This window comes from Ochlerotatus camptorhynchus, unplaced genomic scaffold (genome assembly GCF_037179485.1).
Source record: "Ochlerotatus camptorhynchus isolate MF236.1 unplaced genomic scaffold, CSIRO-AGI_Acam_v1.1 ptg000211l, whole genome shotgun sequence".
In the NCBI taxonomy this organism is placed as follows: Eukaryota; Metazoa; Arthropoda; class Insecta; order Diptera; family Culicidae; genus Ochlerotatus; species Ochlerotatus camptorhynchus.
Genome location: NW_027040701.1, coordinates 1,389,081 through 1,404,710, shown reverse-complemented (window position 1 = coordinate 1,404,710; position 15,630 = coordinate 1,389,081). Strand labels below are relative to the sequence as shown.

Sequence of the window (15,630 nt, the reverse complement as noted above, 5' to 3'; positions counted from 1 at the left end):
TTCTGCATTTCTATATTGTATATTTCAAATAAAAAATATTGTTTATGTTAATAGTTTTCACATAATCCTTTTACCTTTGTCCTTCTCCTTTTCCTAAAAAAAATGTAAATATTTACGTTGTGTGCAGCGAAGAATTGGGTGGTTTACATGTGACTCTGTCCTGGTCTGACCTTTTTTTTCTCTTGAATTGTCTTCTGTCGATCTTGTTTTCCGTACTAAGTACCAATGCAACCGACGCCAGGGAGGCAGCTCCCATATCTGGACCCTATCTATCGACTCATCAACTCATGGACCGGGAACCAACGGCTTTACTTCCCGGAAGGCGTAATTTGAGATTTTATGCCCTGGTCTGCCTGGTAGTGTTTGTATTAGGTAACCGTTCGAGTGACCAGGCTTCATGATATGTTGTTTTCTGAGCAAAAAGCTATTTTCGTCTCTACTTGTTCAGTAGTTATAAATACAAAAATCATCATTTGGCTCATGTCTTCTGAAAAGCACATAAACACTGAGAGTGTTGCCAGTACAATTTAGCTCTGAGGTCGGAATACTTGCTGCTAATTTCCACTATCTACACATACCTCTTCTGCCCGATTCATTGACGATGGAGCCCCCGATGATAAATCAGAACGAAATTAAATGTTTATTCAGGCCAATCAATTCACTTAAAACCGGTCATACGAATGGCGGCTTACATTTACGAACCGGTCGTGAAGTGCGTCGCTGTCCCGTGCCGCGTGAATAATTTGCACTTAATGACCATTACGGAAGCTTCAAATTTGTTAATGTGAATCAAAAATGGAACCGCGCCATTGGTGGATAATTGCTTCCCATCGGTATAATCTGCGGAAGGGTTAACGTAATACGGGGCGGGCGAGGTCGCACAGGATACCCGCGGATCCCGCCTATAATCAACGGTTGTACCCGCTCAATGTGGTGGGGCTAGGGCGGCCACCTGCATTGCGTTTTTCCGGTTTTTGAAGCTGTCTGACCTATTATGGAGGTAGTTTTTGCTTCTCGCTTTTTCCCCGGTTCTTTCGGACATAATCAACGGATTGAGCGTTTGTTTGATTGGTTCGTTAGATTTTCGCGAACCCCTAATGACAGCGTCGGCAGTGGCAGTAACAACCTTCCTGGAAGGTGTTTGCCATGAATGAAATGTCGATAAGGGTGTGCTTTTGAAATGAATTTTCCTTGAAATATTCAAGCTAAGTTTTGCTAAGTGTTGATACAATTTTTAGTTTCGGGCACTTATTTGCCAGATGCAGTACTGTCTTGATTTTCCTGCTACCGAATTAACTTACTTTCCATTTTGTCAACCATTAGTCTATTTTCGTTCAATTCCCTTAGTAAAAGTTTGCTTCAAATCTGAATCCAGATAAATTTCCAATTACACAGGCATCAATCCTTGCGGTTTTCACGCTGTCACGTTATCTTTGATTTGGTTCCACACGCTCTCCTTGGCTTACCTTATTACCTCCGAAAGAGGTTAAATATCCCTTGTAAAACTTTTTCGCTATTTTACGGCAAAGTCTTCCCAATTATCCACACTTCGGCAGAGCGGCATCATACCACATGCCATAAAACCGAACTTTGTGCTTCGCTCCTGCTACGGCAGGCGTAAATCTTCAATTATATCAACATTGCAATAAGCTCAAACTCGACTCGATGGTGCCGGTTTTCGCCTTTCGTCGTCTTAATCAGGTTCTCATTTCTCGCTTCACGTGCGTATATCTCATATGAGAAGGACCAGCTTGGGTAACAAAATAAACCTCTCAAATCTTGCTGCCTCCTATCGAAGCTACCACGTTCCACGTGTCGTGGTGGGGGTAGGTGCCACTTTCGCGCTCACAAGCACGTGTGTTGAATGTGGAGGGATACTATACGACGCATATTCAACCATCCATTGGCATTGCCTGAGCTAACGACACACGGTCGTCCGGTGGCACTGGAGAAGAGATTTATGCATCGACTGCTCCATTTTGATGAACTGGGGAATTTGCACCCCCTAAACTGCCTCATCAAAAACGAGGAAAACTTCCCAACGAATGTGCCCGGTTCGCTGGTCAACGTGTTATGATCCCTCAGATCATGATAATTTATTCATGAAAGGTCACCGTCGTTCCGTTTAGCCCGGTTGACCAAATTATTACTACACGGGGGAATCAGCTGACCTTGCCGACGGGCAGGATTCACACACTAAACAAAGGCACCATGCACGGGAAATAGTGACAGACCATGCGTCTCCATGGCGAAAATTACAGCTTTCAATAGCATTCCTTTGGCATGCAGCCAAAGTCGATTCCCCAGGGTTCGGAAAAGAATGTAATATTGAACGGAGCGCAAGAAAATGACATCAGAACAAAGCTTCTGTCTTTAGCATACTCTTCTTGTATCGCTGCACACTTAAGATACTGCTCTGGGTGACTCATGTTCTCCCCTGGGTATGAGTACCGATCCGCTGAACAAAAGGACCTTGGTTTCTCCTCAGTAGGTACCTACGTTAAGTATGTTGTGCAATGTGCATCTAGAGGAAACTACAGATGGAAGAGAAAAGCCGCATCTAATAACCTTTATGGTATAGTTTCAAAGCAGAGAACGATGATTGCCGTCTCTTTCACATTGGGATCCTATTTTTCTATGGCGGATGCGATGTTCCCTTGAGGGGTCGTTGATAGTACAGGGCACGATGCTTCCATATGGGAAGTTTTGTGAAAATTTCAAGAAGCTGCTTTTTCTTTCGAATATCTTTTTATGAAAATACTAACGTTTTTTTAAGTACAACTATAAATCTTACAAAATCCAGAGAACTTCGAGATTAAAGCGTAATTGCTTTTGTAAACAAACATGTCATTCGCCGATTTCTCGCGAATTAAAGCTCAATCTAAAAAACTAACAACACAAACAGGTAGATGAATGATTCCTCTTTAATTTGATATAGTTTTTTTTTCGCGATATTGTGCTTTTATTCTCGAGAAATCAACGATTGACGTGTTTGTTTACAAAAGCAATTACGCCCAAATCTCAAAGTTCTCCGGAAATCTATTTTTTTTTTCAATGACAATGGCCTTTTGTGATTCGACCTTTCGTAGTAATCCCACAAATTCTGCTTCCTTTTATACTAATCTTTAATAGAATCTAACATTTCCTTTGGCATTTGAGTTTTGAAAACGCAGGAAACCCACAAAAAAGATCAGTAGCGTAATGAGGATCTGAAATTGTAAAATAATCTAAATATTATCAAATGTCGTGAATACTATAGTGTTGAATCTTTCAACAGCCGGCGTCGGTGGTATAGTGGTAAGCGTGACTGCTTTCTCACACCCCAATGGGTCTGGGTTCAATCTCAGCCGAGGTCGGTGGGATTTTTCTGAGGCATAACAATCTCTTGTCACGTCTTCCTTCGGAAGGGAAGTAAAGCCGTTGGTCCCGGCCCATGTGTGTTTAAATGGGTGTGATATCCTACGCAGGTGTGGAAGTTGCCTTCCTGCACATTCGATTGCCGTCATTGCCGATGGCAATCTGCACATTCGATTGCCGTCAATGGATGGCAATCGATGTCCGTCGGTGATTGGCACTAGATTGCAGAACAGAGACCGACGTTAAATAAAGGAATGAAGAAGAAGAAGAAGAAGAAGAAGAAGAAGAAGAAGAAGAAGAAGAAGAAGAAGAAGAAGAAGAAGAAGAAGAAGAAGAAGTAGAATCTTTCAACAACAATGACATATTTTTTTGTTCCGCAATAATAACATTGTTTAAATATTGTTTAAAAAAATTAAATTCCCACAACGTCAGTCTGATTACTATCAGACCAGCCATCACTCGATTCAAGTACAAGTAAGCGGATTCCTAGTTTCCGTCGAAGACGTTTGCCTATATTCAACTGGGTCTCCCATTACCTACACGGCCAACTACAACAACTCAGCGACTGAATTCAATTGACTCAGAGCATTTTCTTTCCATACGAAATTTTCTCATATTTGGAAGAAAATACAGTTACTCATTAGCTATGAGTAACTGCAGCTTTTTTCAAATATGAATAAATTTCACGTGGAAAGAAAATGTTCTGAGTCAATTGAATTCAGTCGCTGAGTTGTTGTAGTTGGCCGTGTATGTACGTATTGACTGCTTTGCATTGGAAAGCAAAAACTCCTCCACGGAATCCTGTAAAAGTACCCTTCACAGTATTTTCTTCGCATTTTCATCTGAGAGGCTTATGCATTGGCAATAGTGAATAGAAAAGTGTGCCTTTCGAGCCCTCCTTCACATTCAAAAGCTCTCCGTGACCGTTATTGTGTTGGTTTATGCCCAAAGCACAACATCAGTTGCAGTCAACCCACAGTTGAATTTTATTTGAATGATTTCCCCCGCATGCTTAGGTTGTTTTTTCTTTTTCTCACATCAATACTTAAATCGATTTTTTTCTTCAGGAACGTCTTATTCAAAATAAAAAGATTGTTACATGTGTAATGAAGCCATATGTTCATGGTATGTTTTATTCATAGCCAAAACGTCGATGGGTTTCAATTTCGTTTTCTGCCCTTGTTTCGAAGCCAACCCAATCAGGACCAAGACGTCTCGCTCAAACGCACTACCAAGTACCAATATTAAAATTTGAGCATTTGGTTTGTTATCGAAAATCCAATTTGGAATCGAAAATTGCTCGATAAATCGTAAGTTGATCTTTCCGTTTCACATGCATGCAGAGTTAATTGTTTGCCGTGGGTTTCCTGCTGGAATTTGACGTGTGAAAAGGAATACAGTAATCACCCGATTTTGCCAACCCTCTTTTTGAAAATCTTTTCAAATGTTCTTGTTGAATCCCATTTACTTTTTCAGTGGTCTTATTGCACCAAAGTAAACCTTAATCAGCCATCTTGAAGATGAATGAGAATTTTTTTTTTGGAATTACGGTTTTGTGAAATTATTGAAAGAAAACGTCTGATGCGTGGAGGGGCTGACCAAATCAGGCCATTTCTGTAATGCATGAAAAGCGAAAAGTCGTCACTAACTGCGCTGCTACCCTGACTGGGACGGGTGTCATGCATAAACAAGGTTGGCCTTGAGGTGATATTGCCTGTTCCCTATGTCTTCGCAGCTTGCTTCGTTGTGCGTTGTTTACGATCTGCGTGGAAGCTTTTCCAAATATTATTTGCTCTCCTAGCTCTGGTTGGCATAAGGAAAAAGTTAGCACGGAAGTATGTTTTATGTGCCTGCGACAAGCAGTTTCAATTAGCATTGGCACACCACAAGTCACGAGTTCGCGCTGCAGATTGGTGTGTTTATCGGTGCTTTCGAAAAAAAATGAGACGTCACACCCGTTGCGAGGTCACGCGCAGGAAAACGGAATAGTGAGAATTTTTGTGCCTAGTTATGTTGTGGGTGTTGATAAAGCTGGGATGGGAAATTTAGCACTTATGGGAGTAGTTTTTCTGTATTTCTAGAGCAATAATCAAAATAGGCGGAAAACTAAACGTAAACTATGGCTTTAAACACATATTTCTCGAGAATCTAACAATGCTATTCGATAAAGGGTCGATGCTAATGTTAGATTGCTTAGCTGTGTTTTTATTCTTGAGAAATTGACGTTTAAAGCCATTGTTTACGTTTGGTTGTTCCGCCTATTTCAAATGTTGATCTAGATTTAAGATTGGAAACATTTGTTGGCTAGTTTTTTAAATTGCAATCAGCGTTTTATAACACTTTTCCAGTTCTGTTGGCTGAGTTTGTCAATAATTATTGATGGTATCTTAAAAATAACTAAAAGTTCTGTTTCGAAATCTTCCGCGGTAAATTACAGTATTATTTCGAATCCAATTTTCTCGCATTTCCTAAGATTTAATATTTCCCCAAAGTTTGCAACCTACAAGCAAATGGAGCTTTGCTTTTCTTTGGAAAACTGTTCTTCAACCAACAATGGAACGCAGCAGTAGCGGCAGCTGCGATAAATTCCACCAAAAGGATAATTAATTTCAAATTCGGCTCACAATGTTGTTACAGCACTAATGCTCCAAAATGGTATGCCTACACCTGTTGGATAGAGCTGGCGGCCCTTTCTTCCCCTTGCTTGATCCTAAACAAATTGTTCACACAGTACTTCCACTAATGAATATTCGTGAATCGAGTCACGGGTGCTTGTGTTTGTGTCTGAATGCGAAGTGCGTTTGAGTGTACCTTTATATAACCTATGAAAAATACTGCAAGCAATTTACGATCCGTGGCATATCTGCTGTTTGATTATGATGTGCGATGAGTACCTATTTAAACTGACGTGCGTACGTGGCGATTTACTGGCATGTGGCGAAGAGATTACCTTGATTTTCACTTACTTTTGTCACATTTAAAAAATTTGCTTAGCTGATCCTTAGCTTCGAACGGTTACACTTTGCGCTATTAAATTTTAAATTGTTTAATAAAAGTTTTATCTAGTTGTATTCATAATCATCTTTGTGTTGTTCGTTCTTTTACTTTTGTTTTTTCTTCTTTTCTTTGTTAAATAGCTCTGAAATGTAAGTACTTTTCAACATGTGATCAAATTTGTCTTCAATGCTTGTTATAATAATATATATACGACATCTAGTCACGAACATCAAAAATTTGAAATTAAATACATGTACCTACGGATTTGGTTTCTTGTACAGCATCTGTTTTTGTGTTGAATTTTCTTTTGTTCAAACAGTTTTTATAAAAATGGCTAAATTTTTGTGACTTCTTTTAGTACTATACACAGCTATTTATATGTATAATGTTAGAAATATTCGACGAGTTGTCTAGCGAATGTTTTATTACACAGTAACAAAAGTTTCGACGAAAATGAGTATCAAAACGGAATTCAATTATCCACAGTTTAGATTAGTGTGTTGTTGTTACCAGTTGCGATTTACTTCAGTTGTTTCTGCTGATGGTTTTCGGAAGTAGCGAGAGCACCGTAATATTGTTGCATTGTTGGGATATATTGGACTTGACGGTGGTGACCATTTAACAACTCCTTGTAGAATTTCTAGGTTAGGAATGTACGTTATTATATGTACACAGATGGCAATTCAATGCTCATTCGCGGCTTTGTGGTTGTGCTGTTTGGGTGTGTCTATGCCAACAAAATGGTTTCGATCATTTTGTTTTCCAGATAAATAATAGACTTGTGATATAAACCAACATTTTGAGCGAAATGAAGGTTGTAGTAGTTCTTTTATTGTAAGTGAATTCGGCATTTTTCGTATTTTTTAAATGTTGGGCTTCGTTATGATGCAGAGTCCGGTAAAGTCGTACGGGTAAACACGGCAGGTTTGGAAGTCGGGCGATATGGGCCTAGGGGTGGATTTCACACAATAAACTGTATGATATATTATTGAGACGTTCGTGGAGTTTCAAGATGTATTGGAAGTTCTCAGAGTACCGGAATTTCTTGAAGCTCTCTGGAATTTTGTGAAACGTGAAACTAGTCGCATGAATATTGTGCATTTACAAAAAAAGTTATCTGTTCCTTGGGTTAAATGACTTCCGACATGACACCAATTCAAAAGAACCGTCATAAGTGTCGACAATAACGCTGTGAAATTCCAGATTTCCGTAAAGGTTTGAAGTAAGTTCGGATGTCAGAATTCCAAAATTAAATTTACTACTGGTGCCACAATATTTATTCTTCTTCTTCTTCTTCTTCTTCTTCTTCTTTGTCTTTATTACTTCCCTACTTGGAATTTACGCCGGCCCTCAACTTAGTGCTCTTTAAGCACTTTCACAGTTGTTAATTGAGAGCATTCTAAGTATGTACCATTTTTGCATTAATATAATTGTGTGGCAAGTACAAGCAATTTTTCAAATCGAAAAATTCCTAGACTGGGACTGAGAATCAAACCCAGCTGCCTCAGCATGTTTTTGCTTTATAGCTGCGTCTTCACCGATTGAGCTAAAGGAGGCCACAATATTCAAAAGATCATTGAATATCATGCTAAGCGTCTAAAATTCATTCCATAAGTAATCTATATGGAACCATTACTTTGCATTAACCTTACTTTTTCAAGTTTCGTTGTGTGTTAGGTGCCTACTAAACACGTAGTCTATTGTTAAAATCCAGGTTGGGTCTTTTGATCCAATCATGGTTTTCACACGATTGTCTTATGACGTTCTTACGAGAATATTCCAAATAATATATTGCGGCCATAATCCATAAATTAATCGCATGAGTTCCTATCGGTATATTCTTTCAGTGTAAAGTCGTTTAAACCGTGCATGTTGTGAATATTTTATGGCGGTAAGTACAATGCCGGATTAACTTTTTATGCCAACCCTGATTGCATGATATGATAAATGTTTGCTTGGAATCGTATTGATTAGCTCCGATATCGACCATCACTAGAGTATTTGAATCCCTAGAACTTTAAGGATCGCTGGAGTTCTAAGCGCTCCGAAATCACCGAAAGTTGCAGAAGTTCATGGTGAAGATCTGATGATTTACGGACTTTTGATAGTTCTTTCATTTTTTGGAGTTCGAAAAGCTCTCGGAGTCGGATGGTCCGAGAGTTTTAACGTTTTTTAGAGTTCTTGATACTCTCGGAATTCTAAGAGTTCCGAAAGTCACTCCGAGGGCATCGTTAACACTGGGATATCAAACATGACTCAGAACTTCTGAGCTCTAAGAACTCCATATACATATACCGAAATTGTAAGAAATAAGAAGGCATACATAGCATATTAAAGACCCATGTTGGAACACCCCTTTCCCTAGACGGACTCGGTAGCTTAGTGGTTACCGCTTCAGCTTACTGAGCAGAAGCACAGGAGTTCAATTCCAGGCTCCATGCTTGACATTTTTCACTATGCCATACTATGCCCTATTAAATCTGCCAGCAATACAATATGATCCACTCTTTCGCTTAGCTGGTGAACTAAGTTTTAGCGATTAAAGCGCCTTTGTGGCTACTAATGTATTTGTCAGGCTTGTTGAAAGTCCTCAAACTCACTGAAGGTTTTAAAACACTCATGTCATGCGAGTTTAGCCAGCCCTCACCTCGAGTGAGTGGCGGCAGGAATATGGAAGAAGTAAACAAAAATTCATCGAGAGAGAGGGAGAGTGAACCTCAGCGAGAGGATGATTTTACGTGAGGGGCACTTTTCGAGACTCCGTTTGACTTTTTTGTTCGACGCAAGAAGCTCAGAGTTCACCCAGAGTGAGAGTAAGAGCGTGTGATAGAAAACATGAACATGAATGGCAGCAAACCTCACTCTCATTTTATCCCCCTTCGCTCACAAGCTCTGAAGCTCAGTGGAAGGCTCATTTCAAACTCGCGAGTGAGGCTCCATCAAGCCTGGTATTTGTTTATCTTCTCGAGGAGAAAACCAAATGAAAATTGGTATAATGTTTGAAATGTATGTATTTCAGTATATTCTTTTACTTGATGACAACAGTGACCCGTCAGACATATTTTCATGTAATATACAAAATTTAATTAATAAAAATTTATTCACGCCCCTCGATTTTAATTGGATGATTGTTTCTTACCATTTTCGACGCTAGATGATGCGTCAAGCAATATTTTTCGGGTCGCCATTGAAATGTATGGAAGAGGCATCAATGGATCATATTGTTAATATGATATATTTGGCTTTACCCTCCCCGCTAACGAAAACCTCTAAACTCCTGTGACATTTATGAAAGGTCGTAGAGTTCTCTGCACCTCTCTTAAGTAAGTGTCCAATTAACAATTCTTCCCATCCTCAGTAGTTGCAAGGACGTGGCTAGGACAGTTCTCGATTGCTGGAGATAGTGCTACTTCAATCTAAGAGGCTGAGATCAATCCCAAATCTCTGTCAATACGGTAACGCATGGAGGTAGCAATACTCTCAAACAATGCTTTAGGATTTTGTGGAACTTGCTTAATGCGAATGCGAATTTTGGAACACCCCCTTCCCTTGCTCGTTACTTAATTCTACTTCATTTAACTATAGTCCCTGGTATTGAAATCCCAGGAACTCCTGCCAGGGATATTTCTTTTGGAATCTCAGAAATCATCAATAACTTTCCGATGGGAACGAGAAAAATGTCAGTACTTCATGACGTTTTAGAATTCCAGAGATATCTGAAATTTTTTGAAACCCCAGCAAATTCACAATTTTTGACAATTAATGGGAATTGGTTAGCTTCCATTACTCCGGAAAAGATGTCTTAGAACAACATTATCTGGAGTTTCCTTAACCCTTATGTGTGCGAGGATTTTTTTGATTTTTTCTACACCGTGTTATTAACCAGGGTACCCTTTCACGCATATAACGGTTAAAGTCCCAAAGCTATCGGAACTGTGAAAACCCGTAGAGTTTTTGCAAATGTCGAAGTGCCAGGAGCATTGCAAACTAATTTCATCTTCATGAAGTGCCAGGAATTCTTTGAATTTCTGAAATTTATGTTAGTGCTTTAATATATCAAAACTACTTGCTGCTCCAAAATAGCAAGAGCAAAGATCATACGACCTTGTGATTAGAGTTGCATTTAAGACATTCTCAACTAACATTTTCAGCTTAATAAGCCATCTATTCCAGCATTGTGCTGTAAAATAGCTGTAAAACAGCTGCAGATACAGCTACAAGCAGAAGCTAACAAAATGGTTTTGGAGAGCGTTTACTCAGCTTTTTCCCAATCATTACTCAATTTGTCAGTCGCACTGAATAACAGCAGCCAATAATCGCTAATGTCACTTCTATGCACACATCAATCAACTTTCAACTTTTAGCTGCAAAACAAGTGTTTTCAAGATTTTTTAACTACCAAAAAATTGTCCATCCGTAGAAAAAATATCGAAATCTGTTGAACATAAGATTTGGAAACCTTCTACTTCGATTTTTTTTAGCATTTTGGCAAAGAGAAGATTTTTAAGATCGCTTCGACAAATGTTTGCAGTTCCTTGAACATGTAGGGTATATTTCAAACTTAAATTAAATTTAAAATCCTAAGTTGATTGATTTATTTTCAAGATTCTAAGAAACATATTCAAGTCAATGCATGTTGCTCTTCACCTACAAAATGTTGCCTCCCTCTATTCCGTAATCTTGCTACGCTCTTGTGTTTAAGATCTACCCCAGTGGTGCTCATGCCAATTTTTTCAATGGCTGTATCTTTCATCGGCATAATTTAAGTTGAAGTTTGTTGTGTTTCTTAATCATTTCGGCCATATATTCGTAATGCAAAAAAAAATTCATGTTGAAGTTTTTGCATCATAGAGACCCCGCGGGCCACACTTTTCCCATCACTGACAAGCATGGGAAAATCCATTCACTCGTGCGTGATATCCTGTGCTAACCATTCTCGGTTGTTAACAGATTGCTGAGTGAGTGTAATTCCAACTAAGTGACTATACACACAGACTCGAAACGGATAACAGCAAAACAGAATAGACGCGAAGTTGACAAAATTCTTGGAGTTTCCTCTACCGAGCGTAAATCCGATTGAAAGCGTGAAAATTGAAGGTAATGATTTAGAGTCAGCAAATAAGCCGAGTTTCGCTCAGTGATTTAAATCGGTTGGATTGATTGCAGCCGTTTTATTAATTTGTGTAGCAGTTTTACGTTCTTCTGCTACAAAGTTATATGTTTCTACATATCAATAGGCATTTCAAAGCGTTAATATGGAGCTGGAAAGCGAAAAAATGATTTTTATTCTAAACTAGCTGAGTGTGCCCGGTCTTGCTCGGGATTCAATATTAGCTTGAGTTTATGCGCCGATTTAAAACAAAAAGGCATGCTATATTGTACGTAGCCCCCCTTATTATCTAAGGGGCTACCCCCTATGATTATCTCCTTATACCCCCACACTCGCCCCCACATGCCTAATTTGGTTCCATTTGCTTGATTAGTTCTCGAGTTATGCAGAAATTTCTGTTTCATTTGTATGGGAGCCCCCCCTTACAGAAGGGGGAGGGATCTCGAACCATCATAAGAACCTTCCACGGCCCCAAAAACCCCTGTATACAAATTTTCACGCCAATCGGTTCAGTAGTTTCCGAGTCTATAAGGGTCAGACAGACAGACAGACAGACAGACAGACAGACAGACAGACAGACAGACAGACAGACAGACAGACAGACAGACAGACAGACAGACAGACAGACAGACAGACAGAAATTCATTTATATATATATAGATTCTCACTTAGTTGTTTCATCCGAATGCATTCAGAAACAAATCAGAATGAGAAAAATAATCACTGAGCTTTCCATTTTTCTCACCTCTTCATTCAACGAAAACATACGGTAGAAAATGAAAACGAATAAAATCAAACCACGCATATGTTGCTACTCGTTTCTGATATGGTATACAAGTGAGCGAGTATTACATCCAATGTTGATGGCCACCCTTCACAATTTAAGGAACTGTTAAATTCGAGAGTTCGGAAACTTTACGGGAGTTCTTTCACCAATATTTCACTTAAGATATCAGCAAAGCGCCTATGCTCTTGATTTACCAAAAGTGTATTTAGGTCATGTTCCATTTGAGCAGTTCCACGCCAAATGACATATCGATCAGACTCGACCTTCTTCAAATTGCATGAATATTTACATAATTAGGTTTTTTATGTGCAATCATTCTCATTTTGCTCAAATTCGGCCTTTTTTAATCTAGTAAAGTTTTTCAAAATGGCGTATTTGACATTTTTCCATAAATCGTATCACGAAAACATCACTTCCAATCGAAATTACGTCTGAGACATAGTTGTAGAGAAAAATAAAGTGTTTCTAAGAATGATATTTTTATATTCAAGTTTCCCAGATTTTACTCCAATTCGAAACGAATATGTGGTCAAGTTCAGTATTGAAACTTGAAATCGAAATCCGACGCATTGGTATATTTTGAAAATAGAAATTCCGATATGATCTGCACAAGAGTGGCTTTAAAAGCAACCCACCCACATTATGGAGACGGTGGCATTTTGTATCCCATCAATAATGCCATTATATTCCAACCCATTCCAGAACCCACCGTGTCCAAGCCGTTGTCATTCGTGTTCCATGTTCAGTTTAGTGGCAGTCACGTTCGGTCGTCCGTGCATGATTGTGGGGCTAATGGATTGATTTATTAGTTTCTTCTTTTTCTTCTCCTGATTTTCGTCATTTTATATACTTTCGCGTACTCGAACTATGTGTATCTGATTAATACCTACGTCAATATAGAAAAAAATCTACATAGAAGATTGGGAAGGGAGTATGCAGCACTTTGCTCGATGGTGCTTGACTATATGGCTACTGCTGCCGCTGCTACTTACGATCTTTATGTTGATGACCGGTTCAATGATGACATCATTTGAAGTTGCTACTGCTTCTGCTGCTGCTATTGGTGACGATGACGATGACGGCGATGATTATTAATGGGTGGAACACCGAGGAGTTAAATATCGGTCATATGTATGGCGCCGGTGTGACCGTTACCGAGCAGCAACTTCTTGTCGTTGTCTACGCCGGGCGGCGATTGGCCTATATTTCTTGTGTAATAATCCGGATCACCGTAGCTGCTATCCTCTTCCAGGATTTTCTCCAATAAAATTTCTCCGGATGCTCCGAGGACTGCGGTGGATGAAATCAAACAGAGAAAACTCAATTAATGACAATAGAGGGTCCACGTCGCATAACATTAACAATGAACTAGAAACACCCGTCCAAACGAAATCCAATTAGAAACACACCAAAAATTTTCTTCTTGTGCTCATCATAAACTCATTACAATAGTTTATAGATCAAGATGATGGGCAGAGGACGGAAACCGTCTGAAATGACAGTGCTGTGCAAATTAGGGGATAAGAAATGAATGTACCAAAAACGAAAAAAAAAAAACATCCAGATCCCGTCTACTTCAAACAAATTCAGGAAACTCCGTTGGTTAAGGTAACAACCCACACAGACTCTCTTGAGCAGCAAAATAAACAAATTGGTAAAAGCGGAGCCGAAAAATATATACTTAGGTAATCATTCAAAATGCGCAGCCGAAAAAACGTCCCACATTTGACCGAGAAAAAAAAGACAGATGCCCCACAAACAAATCAGGCAGAGAAAGAGAGATATAGAGATAGAGACGAGCAAAAATTTCAATGCAAACTCAATTTCAAGCTGTTGTAAAAGTTTTTTCCTAAATGGAGATTTGGAAAGATAAAACAACACATCAATTATTGTAAGCCGTGACAAAACGGTCAAAAAATAAAATTACAAAACATACCCAAACTCTTGCATTCAGACTCAGTAATTGTGTGAAGGTGGCGAGTTGAGCTCTTTTATTGTAATAGTAGATGTTCTTCGTCCTTATCACCTAAGTATTACTGTTCTAAAACAACTAGAGGCGTTCGTTCATTGGTATTAGTTAGGCTTTGGTTCGAATTACGTAAACATTTAGGTTAGCGGTTATGGGAAAACATTTAGTTTTAAATTATTTATTCTATAACACGACGCAGTTGTCAGCTTACGGCTTTAAAAAGTACTTATGGTTACTTTGTACTCTCTGGTAGTGATTGCTTTCTTCAATGTTATTCTGTTTAGTGGCTAATGTTAGCAGTAGTGTTCTTTGGCTTTTAGCTCGATAGGACGCTTTAAAACGAGACGATACGGATAACGTGGCGGTAATATCACATCAATATCTCAAGTTGTGGTTTAAAGTTCATGAGAGGTATGACAGACACCGTGGACACTGAGAAAGAGGAAAAGAGAGAGAGAGAGAAAGATGTGGGAAAAAGTGGAGAAAGTTACATAAATCAAGAACAGGACAGTGTTCAGTATTTGGTGGATTGGTTGGCAAATTTTGGAAAGTAAACGATAAGTTGAAGTGCCTCGATTGCTGCCCACAGATCAATGTTGAGGTGAGCAGAATCAGATCCCTGATCAGTGAATGATTGCCGCATCGAGTGGTTAGTTTTAATTTTGTTTATTGATGGAATGGTTATGGATTTAGCAACATAAACTACAACAGTTATAATGATCAAATCAGGCCAAAATACATCTCATGAACAGCTGTTTTGTTGAAACATTGCCTCGAGCTTCTCTTTTTTTTCTTGAAATTAAACCATGCATCAAGTGCGAGATTCCTTTTTTTTTCAGTGTAAGATGAGTAACCTGCTTTAAGAGGGCATACTTAAATGACGTAGCATATTTAAACCAATGTTCGTAATCCCGTGCCTCATCCCCCCACAGGTCATAGGAGAGATTGGCGCATCGTTCCATATTTTTTAAATAATTAAAAAAACAACATTTTCATTTAAATTTTTGATTACATGTTATCTAAATTATTTTTTAATTTAATTTAAAATTTTATAACTAGAGTTATTGCAACTCGGAATGTAATCAGTAATTTTCCCGTAAGTGTAAATTGATCGATCTTGTCGCACATTTTCTCAGATTCCGCATAATATTGCAAGCATTGCACAGCTGTCCATGATGGGAATTTAGCAACACTTTTAGTCGTTTTTAAAATTAGGGTGGTCCTTAAATTATTGTTCTAGAAAAACTAACTAAAATCACATGTTATTGACCTACAACTACGGTCTAAGAGACTAAGAGGATTTCAAGCCACATTGGTCCAGAAACTTTTTTTTTCTATCTCTTACCATTTTCATTTTGGATCAATTTTACTGCATTGACTTAGGGTGGTCCTGAAAAATTTATTTAGATT

The 15,630-nt window shown here is 38.8% G+C and overlaps 1 protein-coding gene across 2 annotated transcripts in view; it reads right to left on the bottom strand.

The window, feature by feature from the left end:
* Positions 1 to 5,306: 5,306 nt before the first annotated feature.
* The window catches only part of LOC135703305 (uncharacterized), a 91,697-nt gene continuing 81,373 nt past the window's right edge, over positions 5,307 to 15,630 (bottom strand). Inside the window, exons 6-7 of one of the 2 annotated variants that reach the window (XR_010517742.1) lie at positions 13,244 to 13,541; positions 5,307 to 6,994 (exon numbers count right to left, since the gene is read on the bottom strand). Coding sequence is in view for 1 of the 2 variants with exons in the window: in XM_065224488.1 (XP_065080560.1) it covers positions 13,366 to 13,541 (176 nt within the window). In the remaining variant the exon portion in view is untranslated. Of the gene's footprint in view, positions 6,995 to 12,165; positions 13,542 to 15,630 lie in introns of those variants that run through there. The other variant, XM_065224488.1, reaches the window with a different exon arrangement.